At 40.4% G+C, this 15,361-nt stretch overlaps 1 protein-coding gene across 2 annotated transcripts; it reads right to left on the bottom strand.

Annotated features, from left to right (window-relative positions):
• Positions 1 to 384: 384 nt before the first annotated feature.
• Positions 385 to 14,781, bottom strand: GGNBP2 (gametogenetin binding protein 2). Of its 2 annotated transcripts, none has more exons than XM_084273190.1 (12): positions 14,657 to 14,781; positions 12,365 to 12,618; positions 11,400 to 11,498; positions 8,226 to 8,339; positions 6,474 to 6,683; positions 5,268 to 5,442; positions 3,811 to 4,005; positions 3,276 to 3,426; positions 2,976 to 3,101; positions 2,742 to 2,893; positions 2,090 to 2,338; positions 385 to 1,051 (listed from the first exon to the last, which is right to left on the bottom strand). In XM_084273190.1, exons 1-12 carry the CDS (start codon positions 14,735 to 14,737, stop codon positions 848 to 850), a joined length of 2,010 nt encoding a protein of 669 aa, XP_084129316.1. In that variant the 5' UTR covers positions 14,738 to 14,781; the 3' UTR covers positions 385 to 847. The 2 variants fall into 2 exon arrangements, with proteins under 2 accessions (XP_084129316.1, XP_084129317.1); XM_084273191.1 differs by having other exon boundaries at positions 6,480 to 6,683.
• Positions 14,782 to 15,361: the final 580 nt, after the last annotated feature.

Here is a 15,361-nt window from a genome sequence, read left to right as displayed (position 1 = left end):
AACTGGCACAGGCTCTGGGCTCCAGACTCCCACCAGGTCTGGTACCAGCACCAAACTGAACATGGCAGCTTTGGGTGCAGCAGCAGGATTTGCTCAGCGCATGCACACAGCACAGCGCTGCTCCAAGGGCTCCAATTTTCAGCCCAGAGTCTGGAAGTGCTGAGTATGGAGAGCCAGGCCATCATGGACACAGCCCATCCCTCTATAACCCACATGTCAGAGTGGAGCACACAGCCCACTGACCTGAAGGGTCTGTACATCTCCCGGGCACACACACCTCTGTGATGTGACAGAGAAATGACAGCTATACCTCTGAACAGCAAGACTCCTGCCCTCAAGACAGGACCATTAGAAGCAGAAACGTGCACACTAACCTTTTTACTATGCATATTAATAAATATTCTTTATTTAAATTTTGCACATTGCGCTTTAACATATTACATCCAAAACATTTTGCAAATGGATGTCTACTTTGTAAAATCTTATATTCAGCTCATTGTCATTCTGTACAGAATTATAGGTACAACATTACTTTGCCACTAGTTTGCTTTTCTTTGTAAGTCTCACAGTAAAGAGAAACATTTAATGAAAAGAGATGGCTTAAATTATAAGAGAGGCTTGCACAGCTACTCAACTAAAGATACAAGCCTGAAGAAAGAACAAAATTAATGAAAGTCACCTCCACCAGCCTCCCCAAAAAAACAAGAGGAAAAAAAAAGAAAGAGAGAGAGAATCACATTAATTTAAGATAAAATTTTGCTGTAAGTCACTAAATTAAGTTTTTGAAAGAGAAGGCGCAGTAGTCATCTTGAGAATTTCAGTGAGAGACAGAGCTATTTTATTGTATTTAGTTCACTCCTGCCGTTGTCAACCAACCGTTACAAATGGGCCCCTTGTGATCATTTAAGCGGCAGTATTTATTAAATTTCTCCTTCAGGTGCTGTCGGTATTGTTCTCTATTGCTGTAAAAAGACTTGTTGTTTGCCATAAAGGACTGTATTTCATCTTGTGAGATAAAGATTTCCTCGTCAGAAGTGCATTCAGACTCATCCTACAAATGAAAAGAGGCATTTGAGAACTCCAGCATTGCCCTCCCCATGCAGCACCACCTGTCTCGCAATCAGACGCACTGGCTACAGTTGCTCTGACAGAAGACGCAGCCTTCACGTCACGACAGCGCAAGTCTCAGCTGGCCACTCCAGCCACCCAATTGGGACTGTTCAGTCTTGAGAAGACTAAGGGGGGGAACCTAATTAATGTTTATAAATATTTTAAGCATGGGATGCAGGGGGAATTGGCCAGCCCCTTTTCAGTGGTCTGTGGGGACAGGACAAGGGGCAATGGCTGCAAATTAAGAGCACAGGAAGTTCCGCACCAACATGCAGAAGAACTTTTACCCAGTGAGGGTGAGAGATCCCTGGGACAGGCTGCCCAGGGAGGTGGTGGAGTCTCCATCTCTGGAGATACTCAAGACCCACCTGGACACCGACCTGGGCAATATGAGCTGGGGAGCTGCTTTGGCAGAGGGGTTGGACCCAATGATCTCTCAAGGTCCCTTCCAACCCCTGTGATTCTATGGTTCGTGCACTCAAGGCTCTGCTAGTTTTTGGGCAAGAGGCAGGCTGCAGAGTCCCAAAATCCATCAGAACAGGCTTCAGGGTCTTAGCACGTTTCTACCGAAAGACAGTGGCTTTTATCAAGGGTTTAAAATAAAATCAAAAAGGGGAAGGGGAAGGGAGAAGATGGCTGCCCAAGGAGCCTGTAGTGGGAAGTAATATTTGAGGCATGAAGGCAGCAGGAATGCTCACTTCATTGTATGGGATAATGAGTATTTATAATTCAAGTCCTGCTACTTGCATTCCTGCGTCAGGCAGTTTCTCCTCCTCTGCAAAGCATCCAGTTGTATACTTCACAGAGAACACACAAAAAGAAACTAAGTAAACCCTGCCAGTGTAAGCTGTGAATCTTGGGTTCAGTTACATCCTCTCTCCGAACAGTTTTTCCACAGGATTTACGCACTAAACCCCATCCTCAATCCCCAGGATTTAAGGCAGGATGCCACAACCTCAAATTCGAAGTGGTTACTTACAAGGAGTTCCACTAAGCTCTTGGCACCTTTTCCAGTATCCGGAACAAGTGACATTTCTGTAGATTCTGCAAACTGTGACACATTTTTCATATGCTCAAACCAAGGCAACTGCTGCCCGTTTTTTTCTGAGCTGCGGCAGCTTTCAGCGTGTGTGTCTTTGGTCTTGTCGCGATGAAACTCTGTGTGCATGATATTTCCTGAGGTCTCTCTGTTACCTGGATCTGCCATACAGCTCCCAAGTTTCTGAATCTAAAATTGAAAATAGCCTGTAATGAACTGCTAGCAACGTCAAACCTGTAACAGTTGAGTTTCAGATGAAAGCAGAGGGAAAGAGGAAAGGAAAAGGTTCAAAGAGAGCAGAGATGTGTTTTTAAAAAAACCCACACATGCCTGGGGAAGAGGGGGAACGGCACATTAATTCACTGAGAGTGCGCAAAAGTGCCCATGCTTAGGAACATAGGAGAGCAGAGACTCCTTCCACCACAACCTATTCAAGGAAGGACCTCTATTTCACAATTTGGATGGAGAGGTAACAGAAGATCCGTGTTACCCCATTCACAGCATTATCCACAATTGAAATTTGAAACACTTTTGTAACTGTTTTAAAGTGTATGCATTTAAATAAGCCGCCTGGGATAGCTATGTTCCTTACATGTTCATTCTCACACTTCAAAGTTTTACTTTTCTTTTTCTTCTTTTTGTTTTTGCCTTTTGTGCTATTCTCTTCCGAATTAGCCCAACATTCCACACAGCTATCTCCATCCTCCTCTTTGTCATCACAGCGATGGACACACGAATCGTCTCCTGCAAGAGACAGGGAATTCTCTTCTCAGACACACTGAGTTCCACATATGCTAAGCCAGCAGTGTGCTGTTACCAAACATACCATTCTCATCGTGGTTGCAAATGCCTTCAGTGCAGGCCACGTCTGATCCCTCTCGAGATCCTGTTTCACTGCCCTCCATGCTAGAGGAATAGCCGCAATCACTGCTGTTACAGTGTGGAGATAAACCTGAGACCAAGTGAAAAGTTACAGCAATCTTTACTAGCTGTTGCATATTCTTTAGCTACCCCTGTAACAAGAACAAACTCTCTTCATAAAGTTGTTTTCCAATACAGCTGAGCATTGTTTACCCCCAAAATGTTACATGCTTGAAAGAATTAAGAGTAATGATGTTTAACATACCTTTCTTGATTTTAGGCGAACCTAATAGGGTACCACTACTAGGACAGGTGCAAGAAGTGCTTTCATTCGTAACAATTACTTCTACACAATTATTAGCTTCTTCAGCACTACCACAGGCTTTGCAACTACTTTCCGTGAAGTTTGAGTTTTCCTTTAAAACAAACAAAACCACTCATAATTACTGAAAGTAGCTCAGCTGGAATCTTCACAAAGATACTCTTTTCACAAGAAAAAACAGGGCTGGTGACAGCCACAGCATTGTTTGTGATGCTTCAGAAGGACAAGATCACTAAACAAACCCCAGCTTAGTCAATTAAAGCTTTCCCCTCACCCACAATCGTAACAGTAACTGATTACCACTACCAAATTCCCATGTTCTGAGGGATCTTTAAGAAAGAAGAGCTAGTTCCCAAACCCAAAATACAAAACAAGCCTCTTACGAGTTCTAACATGGAAGAGTGAGGTGATGAATGCAGCCCCAAACCAGAAATGTAGTTACTGAACACCACAAAAAGCCACAGCTATCCGTGTTTACCTTTGCTTGATTTATTTCCTTCTCTTCTGTTGCCTGCAAAGGAGTGGGGATCTCACACACACACTTGTTTTTCCGTCTGTTCTTCCGTTTCTGGCGCTTCTTCTCTTGCTTCAGCTCTCGCACTCTTTCTTCTTCTGAAAATTCTTCACAGAGCTGTTCCAATCGACTGATACCCTGCACTTTTTCCACAGCCATCTGTTTATAAGAGGTTAGATCTACTTATAAATGTTCACACAATTCAAGCTTTTCATTCATTAAAAAAGAAGGAAAAATAGCTGGTAGGTACTTTTTATAAGAAAGTCACAGCAACACAGCTACTGACTACAGAAGAACTGAATTCAGCTGGCTGGAGATGCACGTACAGGAGGAGCACTGCGTTTAACTTACAGCCCAAATTCAGAGATTTCAGTAAAAAGCTGCAGATTCAAATGTGGTTTTGGATCTGTGTTTACATGACAGATACTCAGAAAAGCCATATTAGACCTAAAGTAAATTCATAGACTTTGGTTTTGTGGATTTTTTTCCAGATCCCTCTGGGAACTCCTTAGGCCAAGATGAGACATCATCTTTCCCACTCCTCTTAGAAAAGGACTTAATATAAAGATAACAGCCCTGTATTTCAAATTCAAAGCCGGGCTTGCATGCCAGTATAATTACCTGAGTTTTACAATGTAAATGAACGTTCAGCACCCTACTTTACTAGATTAAAGATCAAGACACAACCTGACCGAACTGCTGCAGCACACCCAGCCCAACACCACTCCCACAGCACTCTAAGTCTTCAAAAAGCATTACTTGTAAAAAGCTGCAAGATCTAACTCTATTAGGGTCCCGCTGTGGTCTTTCCCAAATGGATTTTGCTCTTCCTCTGCTGATGGTTTAGAAGTTTTTAGAGAACAGTTATTATGAACGGATGATAAATGACACAAAGGAGGTCTGTGTCATGCCAAAGAGGAAGCATGCTGCTGGCATACGCTGAAGGAACCACATGGAGTTCTGTCTGAAGTTCAGGACCCCACAGGCCTACAGAGCGCATCTGAAACGCGCTGAATACCAGAGCTAACAGTTGTGTTTGTAAGTCGAAAGCAAAGCCTCCACTTTTACTAATATGACAAGTAAAACTCTTGTAGCTGGAGCATAAACGCTATCAGGTAGAAATATTTTCTCTGTGAATTAAAACCACAGAAGATCCAGCGTACTGGAACACACAGCTCAAAGTAAAAGCAAGCCTCAACCTTTTATGTTCCTGTAGACTTCACATCATTGGGAACTCACAACTCAGTTGTGCTCTGCACTGATACTACACAACTGTCGCCCGCAGTGAACGTGGGATTGAACACAACACCCTTGAAGCTCCTTCCAGCCCAATGTTAGCAGAAAGCAGAGAAGTAACTTCAGTGAAGCAGCACACTTACTAGAGCAATTCAAACACAAGTTAGATAGAACCGGATTTTTACCTCAAAGCTTTTGCGCAAAGCATCAACACCGAGGTAAAAAAGCATCTGCCACGTTTGTTCCTCAGCCCGCAACTTTTGCCAGATTCGGTGTAATCTTTCATAGAGATGAATACCCAGGCAGGTCAAAACTTCTTCTTGGGCTATGTCTATTGTCTTAGCATGCCTTTCTCTTCGTCTATAGGAAGAGTTGAACCAAAGTACAGTACGGTTAAAGTAGCTGGAAGTCTACCAAGAGATCAAAGCAATTCAATGACGTATTTTCTTTACGTACAACTGAAGATATGTTTGCATGAGCAGCTTTTTTTAATCGAGTTCTGCTGTGCTGCATGCAGATGCAAAATAGAAAGGACCAGGTCAAAACCACCACCACATTCCTGACACGCTGCTCTGTGCACGGCATTTAAGCAGCACTATGCCTTCCAACCTGGGACTTCTGGAGCTGTTGCCCCATCGGTCTCTGCTTGCTCCTACTAGGAGGGATGAGCAGAGTTTTAATGCCAAAGAGACACAGCCATTCTCTTGTTTCCTAGAATTTGTATTTAGTTCATATAGCAAATAGTTCAGTTTCCTGCACATTTATATGTCAGTTAACTGAAGCTGGATGAACACACTTAAACTTTTATGTATTACTTACCGTACTGAGTAAAAATACTTCTAGTATTAATCTGTATCTATCATCTATTAAGGAAAAAAATCGTTATATGAAGATTTACTTTCCTAATCAAACAGTTATGATTGAGTTGTAAGGATACTGGGTGCAGAACTGTATTTTTCATTGGAAAATTTTACACTGCTAAACCAGGCTCAGAACTTACTATGACACATGAATGGTGACAAACCGAAACTGAACACTTGGCATTTGGTAAAACTGTCACCCAAGGTTCTCTTTCTATTTCGCATGTTTTGAACACCTCAATGGAAAAGCAGGCAGCCCTAGTGAGTGAACAAATGAACTAGAAGACATTTGGCAATTTATTTCAGTCTTGCCTTCAGAGTTAAATGCACTTTAAGGTCAAAAGCACATATAAAATCTCTGCTACTTCAAAGCGCTGTCTTGAAAATCTACTTCAACGTGAATATTCCCCTTCAAGAGTTTATTATTATGCAGCAAGGAGGCAAAAAAAAAAAAATCACTTTTGCAAAATACATTCAATAATAAAATAAAGAAGCAAAGCGCTAGATAGCCCACTCTAGCAAATTACATACTCATACCCTCCTGCGAACTCTGGTTCAGCTCGACCCAAGAGGTGCGCGATGAAATCTGTTTCACAGCAGACATGGATATGACGTTCATGGGGACAGCAGCGCAAACCCTCGTAAAGCGCAGCGCAGTAGCCCTTCTCTTTGCTGCAGTCTAGCTCACCAATAAGAATATTGTATGCCCGGAGTACTTTGTTTTTGCAGTCAGTGCAAAACCTGTGTTAAAATAGAACGGAACAGAAGTGAATTCTTATTCAAGCAGGAATTTCGAGCCGCTTAGCCCAAGCTATATTATACTGAGCTATCTAATGGTGCATGCTATGTTTAAACTAGGTCACACAAGGTTTATGTTACTTCAAAAGGTAAAACAGTGAGGCTTGGGCTGTAAGCCATGCAAGTTTAATTGTATGTATTATGCTGCCTACCATATATCGCAAGCCTGGGTATCAACTTTCATGCTCCAAGGCATAAATCAGGCTAATTGTTAATATGAAGAAGTTCCCATATGGATGTCCAATTCCATATTTGTTTGAAGATCAGATATCCAATACTGAACAAATTGAATCATTAGTACAAGCCAGGACAAAATTCCTCAAGTAACACACTCCAAGTTACTTTATAGGAATTATTTAAAGTGTACTCAAGTGAGTGATAAGCAATAAGGAAGAAAAAAAAAAGTAGTTTCCTCTGTTACCTACTGTCTAAGAGCCCTGTTTCCACTACAAGCACCTTTAAAAATACTTTGAATTATTAGATTACTGCACAGATAGCCAAACATGGTTTATTTATAACACGATGTATTCAACTTAAGCATGTGATAGCTCAACAAACTAATATGAGAAGAGTTTAAAGTCTGTTACAACTAAAATACAACCAAATTAAGCTCGCTATTTTATATGAGGAAGTAAAACCTTCAAGAAGTACAAAACCTCTTGCTGTATTATTTTAAAAATGCAAGCCAGACAAGCTGCTCACATTTCAGCTCTCAGCTTGAGAAGCTGGCTCTTCATGCCATCTCTGGATGGTGTTTTTCCCTTTCCTAGTTTGCCCAATCACTTGACAACACTAAGACAAACATATTTTGATGTTTGATAGAACTACGATAACTGGCTAGTTTCTGTGATGAAAGGAAAGAAAACAGTCATATTATTGCAGGTTAGTATCAGGAACTCTGCCAACACCATATTTAATGTCACAGGAGATTAAAGCTATTTTGTTTCCAGAGTGTTATTTCCACACCACCACCCCCACACCCATCTGTGCCCCCACAGTTTCTATCAGAACCTTGAGACTACTGGAAATTAAAACTTTTTAATCAGCATGATAGCTACCATGCACACACAGCAATAAGCTAGTGGCCTCTTCCCCCCCACTCCCCCTCCCTGCAAGAGACTCCTATTAGTACTAGTACTACTAGGACACAAACAGCTGTTTTAAGACAGTGATTTACAGGTAGCACCAAGCTGAAAAATCTGCTTTTATTAGTTTAGTTCACATCATTTTGAAGACTGCACATACTCTCTGAAAGCCCAAAGAAGGCACAGCCCCAGAGTAGGCTACTTGTGAAAGAACATACCCAGTTCTAATATATTCAAGTTGTAAATTGTAACAAAAAAGGCAACTAGCTTTAACACAGGCAAAGAATGAAGCTCTTAAGCTTTAGAAGGGCTTTTGACCAATCTTGTCAACATTAGGTGAACTCTACATATATTTTGATATTCCTCTAAGTTACAGTGTGTCTTTGTTCTTTTCACATACCTGTGTTTTCGTAGATAGGTTTCTAATGTTTCTAAAAGACAAGTAGAGTCAATTAAAACTACTTCATCTCTGCATTCCTGGGACATGAGCTCCCACACATCCATCCAACAACCCCTGCAAAAAAACCACCGTAAGAAAAGACTGTACATTATCCTGTTAGGGGGTTAGAAAAGCAGCAACATAAAGCATTGTTTAGTTTACCTACTGCTCCCTGGAAAGGTCCACAGCGGAAAGTGATGTTAAACTTGCTCTCCTCCTTCCTGCTGTCTTCACTATTTCTCTTAACTGCACTTAATTTCTCTGTACTGAGTGTGCTACTGCGCCCTTCACTGCCACATAGTATTGAAAAACAATTTTTTAAACCCATGAGATTTATATATATATTATGAGCTAGTTACTTAGTGCTACAAAATGCTTGTGTTGTTCCTTAATTAGCTTTGAATGCTTTATAGGCTAAGCCTTAGCATCCAGTAAAGTCAGGGTCAGACATGAGGTAGAAGTGTTGCTGTCTGTGTTTATACACCCTGATTCCTAACAACTTTTTAAGGTTACAGCTGAAAGCCAGCAGTAATTTTTCAGAATATTACCTTAAGTATAAACATAGGCAAGTTTTAATGCTTCTGGCAGATTAATTTTCATATGACCACTTGCTAAGAACACCAAGACAAAAGTCCAAAGAAAAAAAGCAAAACAAAATAAATCCAACAAACTTCCACACATCACCAACCATAATCCACCCTACATTAAGTTCCCAAAATTTTAAGAACCAAACTTCACAAAACATATTTGGATATGCTAAAAGTACACTTCTAGAGCAAAAAACACACTTCACTTGTTTACTTACAGCCTTGTCCGCACTTGACATTTTAATCAAAAGAGTCATTTCTGTTTAAGCACATGTATGGATACAACAGAGCAGGAAAACAGAGGAAGAAGCCCTTCTATTTAATAATCAGCTCCTCAAGAATATTTCTATATGCTATTATCTGTTTTTTCAGATCACATGGCTTGCATTTGAGGTTAAAATGCTCCTTAGTGCCAAGTGGAACTGAGTAGCTATAAACCAGGCACACTGAGGCTGAGGACATCAAGTAATGCTCAAGTATTGACTAGTTACATAACTTGTATAATTAAACACACAATTCAAAGCCTTTCACATCTGTATATAATGCCTAACAGCTGCAACTCATCTGAAGAAGTTTCTTGTAATGAAGTCAAACAGAAGCTCTAAGTTGATAAATAAAATTTGTTCTGTAAGAGAACTCCATGTGACACCTCCATGCCTAGGCTGTTAGCAGCTTTGCTGCCACTCAAGGCAGCAGATTTTGGGAAAATATCAGTACTGATACACTCCAATCACTTCTGCAGCCTAACAAACAGGCATCGACTGCACAAGCAGAACGCAAGCCGTGTTTCTCTGGCAAGCTACACCAACTGTCCACATGCCACGTTATCAGGCAAAGCTGAAAGCTTTACCTGCATCTTATTAAAATACCAGTCTTCTGCATACTCCCTACTGACCTGCCAGCATTCAAAATAATAAAGGGATCTATTCCATCATGAAATGCTGCATTGAAGGCAGCATTTTCCAATCCATTCAGTTTCAGAATTGTTCTGCCTGGCTGAAGCACTGAGTGCAGGTTCCATGATCTATGTTCTTACACAGAAAACATTAATCTTACTAAAACAAGGTAAAGCCCAATTTCATAATGCTTTGGATTTGCTTTATTAAAAAAATACCCCTATGAACTTTTGCTTGTATAAACATAAGCTTTAAACTAATTATATGAAAGGCCTGTAACCAAAATATTGGAGGAGATAATAATTAGCTACCACTATCCTCAAGCAGCACAAGAGAAATTAAGTGTCAAATTCCACATGCCTAGCATGTCAGGGGATTTGTCTAAATCCAAAGAGACTCAAGTCTGCATAGAAAAATACATGTCCTGTGACTGGAAACCATGTTCAAGCTTTCACGGGTTGTATGTTTAACTAGAAGCAGAACACAATTGACTAAAAAAAGGTCCTGGACACTCCAACTAAGCACTGTAGTCCAACTGGTCATCATACAAGATAAAATTAAAACACCCCACAAACAAACAAGTCAGAAAAAACCCACAATAGATTTACAAAGGGTGTTTTTCTGGTAAACCAGGTGGAATAAAGCATTTCCACTCCAAGACAGAGGCATATATGCATCTTTTTCACCAGTGTCACATGCTGTCACATTGAGAAAATACATTTTACTGAGCTGTAGTTTTAGCCCTACAGCCCAACCACAAGAAAGCCCTTTATTAGGAGTTGTGCAAGGTATTTTTTAAGAATCTCAAGCAAAACAACGTGTATGTTTAGCATATATCCTTTCACCTCAGTGTGAGAAAAACTGCAGATTTTTGTGTAGAGCACAAAACCCAATTTCCCCTTCCAGAGCACTGTTTACATCACAACACAGGAGCCATCCATGCCCTGAGCAGACTATCTTCCCAGTTATGTCAGACAAGAAACAAAAAGCACATCACACAGTGCTGGTCTGTAATGGCCAGGTTGGATTTTGGCAACTGGGTTTGAGATGAAACATAGGTATTTTAAGAAAAACAAAGCAATCGAACAACACGCACCCCCCTACCACTGAGTAAAAGTCCCTAAAATGGATAAGGTACAACTATCAAGCAAATTTTGTAAAACACAGTTTCATATAGTAGCCTTAAACTTTGCAGGGAAGCATCACCAGTTCCTTAGAGAGGTCTGACAGAGGACAACTCTCACGCTGAGGAAGGAGTCCCCTGTCCCTCAGCAGGGGAAAAAATAAACCTTATAGCACTAGGCTTGTCCTGTCAAGGAAGCATGAGCAAGGGCAGCAGAGAAAGTATTGAGCAGCCTCTTGCTAAGACCATCATTCTTACTGCACAAAAAAATTGGCTAATTACCTTCCTATGAAAAGACAGGGATAAAGGTTTATGCCCTACAACACACAGAGTCCAGAACTGAGTGCCTCTGCTCCTCTACCCCACCATGATTTAGGTCTACTATAATCCAAATAGCTTGGAAATTACTACTTTGGCAAACAGGTAACACCATACAAATTGATCTCTCTGCTTGAAAACAAATGAGTATCAATAGTTCGGTTCCTTAAAATATCTTAAATTGTGTTCAACGTGCACGATTCAAACTTACCCCAAAGGTTTTGGTTTGTGTGTGTCCAGGGAGTGTAACTGACATCTTTTGTTCTTTTTACTTTTGGGAATTGCATCAATCATATCATTCAGTTTGGACCTATGGAAGAAACTGTAACTTAGTATTCTGAAAACATGGTTATCCAGAGAAATTTTAAAGGGACTGACTCAGCTCATGTATCAAACAAGTATGCAAGTGAACATCAAGTCTTTTCTTCCTGTTCCCCATTCTTACCTACAGCATACAGGGAAAATACAGTATAGATTTTCCAGACAAATCCTAGGAAATGAAATAAAGAGAACCCACATCTAAACAGCTAATGCCTAACCTCATAAATAAAGACCTCAAGCAATGACGCCCATTTCAAAAGTGCAGGGAACCACTAAGACCACTTTATCAAGTTACACTACCTCACCCTCCAAATCTCCGTTGCCCCAGCTCTGCACTAACCTTTCCTACTTCTCACTGGCCTGCTAACTGGAGCGAGAAGTAGAAAGAGCTGAAGCCAACTGGAAAGCAATGGCACACTGTGGTCAGCAGTCACTGGTCTGCTGACAGCTGAGAAACAAATGGCACAACAATTGGCTATTTATTGTGCTGGCCAAACCCAGAAGGTTTCACTTTCTCAGTGTTACCTTTCTACTCAAGAGTAGAAAAAGGGCTGGGTTTGGGGTTTTTTTTTTCAGATTAATGAGTAAACATTTTAATACTAGTATCTTTCAATTGTAATCATGGCATTGCCACTGATGCTGTGAAAGATTAGGTCATTTGGGTTTGTTTTTTTGCAGTTTAGGAAATAACTAGATTTGTGAAAATCAAGCATGTAAGTTCAAACTCATGACAATTCAGAAGCCCCAACAACAAACCTGCACAGCCAAATGCAGGGGAAGTAGCTTCCCTTCTCCCCACATTATCATTATCACTATTATCTGAGCAGATCCAAGCTAGCTGTGGGTGTAACTCACCCATGCACGTAAAAGAGTGTATAAAGCTTCTTCGCATCAGTCATACAACTTCGAGTTACAGAGAGAACCCCCTTTGGCCCTACTGTGAGGGGCTCAAGTGCTGGATTTCCAGACTCTACAAGCTGAGAAAACAGACGTTCCACACTACGACGACAGCCAACACACGGGACCAGCTGAGAAAGCGCACTCAGAACTTCACGCGACGTCACCATCATGGCAATATTGAGATCCTGCTGTTTAAGCATGCTATGTCTCTAAAAAAGAACAAGAAGTGAAATAAGTAAGAACACATCTTAAACTGTTCAAGATTTCTTCACCTTCAACAGCATGCCCTTATCAAAACACACTCGTGGATACCGCAAGCAGTGCTCAGTTTCAGGTCACTGTCCTACTGTGGATGACTCGAAACACTTACCGTACAAACAGTACTGCACTTGCTAGTATCATTGGAGGAATTCTGCTCTGAGTCTTACAGTCTACCTCCTGGAAGGAAACTAGTAGTTTAGTATTTTTATCCTCTTGTTTCCTCCTACCCTACCACTGAAGTCCGCAAACGCTGCTTCCCAACAAAAGACCTCCCTGTCCTTATCAGGCAGCCCTTTTCCCTCCACCTCAGCACAGATGTTCACTAAAGGGTCTCACATACAACTCTGAGTTTTCATCTTCCACTCACACTCATTTTATCTTTGGCACACAGAAAGGAAACTCCTGGATGCTTATTGGAATGTATGGAAATCTCATTTATAACAAACTCAATCTGTTCAGACCAAGTCAATTTAGCAGTATTTTTCCTGGAAGCCCAAATTCCATTTCCAGTTACAATTCTAAAACCTGAAATTAAAAAAGCACACATTGCTACTCAGGGTGAAACATTTCACTTCAGTACTGAACATTCAATGTGTGCTAATAATAGAACATTAAAGAGAACACCTTCTAATATTTTTTACACCAATAAAGAATTTTATGAGCTTCCCCTGGTTCCTCTGTCAAACACATCCAGGCAGCACACATACACACAAAATGCACATACCCTTCTATTTTTTCTTTTAACTGCAAATCACTTGCTTGGACTTCATCAACCTGAACTGCCAGTAGCATAGCTATGCAGAAAAGAAAGCCCCCTCACACACCAACCATCACATCTACACTTCCACCATCAGCGCTGCTGCCACTTTCCAGCATCTCCTGTAGAAGCAGAGTCCTGTCAGTACATTAACTGTGAGCATCATTTTTTCCCCTGATTATACAACTATGTTTATAAAGTTATGTTTTGTATCTATAAAGGGAATGTTTTCCCACTGTAGTATTTATCATATCACACCACTTAAATACTCCTAACGCAGAAATAACTTGTCCTAACTTTTGGGCCATACAACATAGCAAAACTACTCAGCCCCATGGAACATGTCAATGCCTCAACTGAAGAGAAAACATTTTTGGCCCATTTTATGTAACTCATGTTATGAAAAGTAAAGCTACCATCACATAACATTTAAAGTTTGTGCTCTTAAAAGGTAGACACATTAAATAATCTGACAAGTGATATCACTCTGCAATAGGCCTCTTTCTTGTAATTAATAGTACTAGTCATGGCAACAGCAGCAAAGAGCTATTTTCACAAGACAGCTATGCTTTATATGCAGTGTATGTCTGAACTGTTGCTGCTATGAAACCACAAGTGAAGAAGTCCAAGCTATGTATCAGTGCACCAATCTGTTCCTTAGGGCATCAAGTGGCACAATTTTTTAGTTGCTACAGGTGTTAGAGTGCTACACTTATTTGCTTGAGTGTTAGCAGGTAAGGTTCTATTTTGAAAGCTTCAGGGATGCTACAAAACTGTCTTTCACTATTCAACTACATGTAATCTATAAACTGGCACGTTAGTTTTATCTTGGTATGGGACTAATCATAAGAACTTGATCTTAAGCAATGCACACTTCCACTTGAAAAAGCAGTTCAAAAGTACGTAGAAGAAAAAACACAAAATATATTTAGAAATCAGTTTCCATTCCATATAAATTGGAGGTGACCAGAAGACACATTGTTTTTCCAAGTTTTCAATTCTACCTCCATAGGCAGCAATTGCTGCCTGACAACAGTGTATAAACACTGAGAAATTCAGAAAACAAATGCACCCCGTGTACTTTCGTATCACTAAATCATTGCATACGTTTACTGAGGCATCTTTTAAGTCATTCCAAAAGCAGCAACCTCCCAGAGAAGTGAAATCATGAATCTAAGGAAAGCCTTAGATGTGGGCACCTTAAAGCAAACCCAGAAGGATGTATTTACCTGAATGAACTGTTTTAGCTGTGCACCGTTGTTCTGATGTCCATCAAGGTTCAGTACATTGTCAGGAAATTCCATCACCATCTATGGAAGAGAGGGGGGGAAACCCTTTCAGAAAGAGGGTCAAACAGAACATCAGTTTATTTTACTTTCTTTGGGGATATAAGACAGAAATTACGTTAAACGTTCATTTTCAGGTGACTACCAGTAGCTCCAGAAAGGATAAAAGTAACTGTTGAAGATAGTGAATATTTCAGCAGAGTAACTAAATGTTTCACTAATATAATGTTCTAGAGTCAGTTTATAAATGCCAACTCTTAATCAGCTGCTGAAGAGAAAACAAAAGTTGCCCCATGGAACATCAGTGTTTATATTACATGACTTGAGACACTACTTCAGTTTAAAAAAAAGTTGTAGTTAACACACTGAGATCCAAATTGCTCCAAAACAGCCTAACTCAATTTATAAAGCTATGAGAAACAGTCACAACAGTTTAATCACTGACTCCATTCCTTCAAAGGCTAATTTAAAACCATATTAACCCAACAAGGTACTCCAAGTCACACTTTGTTTTGTATGATTGCAGCTGCAGGTCTCAAGAGGCTCAAAGTAAAATGTTAAGCTTACAGATCAATGTGATTACTCCTAAATAATTAATAATCTTTCTTTTCAAATTACTGAGCAACTAAGAGGGCAATTTCTTGGGGT

The sequence above is a fragment of the Gallinula chloropus genome, assembly GCF_964237585.1.
Source record: "Gallinula chloropus genome assembly, chromosome: 19".
Lineage (NCBI taxonomy): Eukaryota > Metazoa > Chordata > Aves > Gruiformes > Rallidae > Gallinula > Gallinula chloropus.
This window is presented reverse-complemented; position numbering and strand designations above follow the sequence as displayed.

What these genes read in the sequence shown, in the direction of transcription:
- GGNBP2 (XM_084273190.1), bottom strand. Translation starts at nt 14,737, where the DNA reads ATGGTGATGGAATTTCCTGACAATGTACTGAACCTTGATGGACATCAG. An exon ending in CACAAACCAAAACCTTTGGG is followed by an intron (nt 8,340 to 11,399) that starts GTAAGTTTGAAT and finishes GTTTTTTTGCAG; the next exon opens with GGGTTGTTGGATGGATGTGT. An exon ending in CTTTGCGCAAAAGCTTTGAG is followed by an intron (nt 4,006 to 5,267) that starts GTAAAAATCCGG and finishes TCTTATAAACAG; the next exon opens with ATGGCTGTGGAAAAAGTGCA.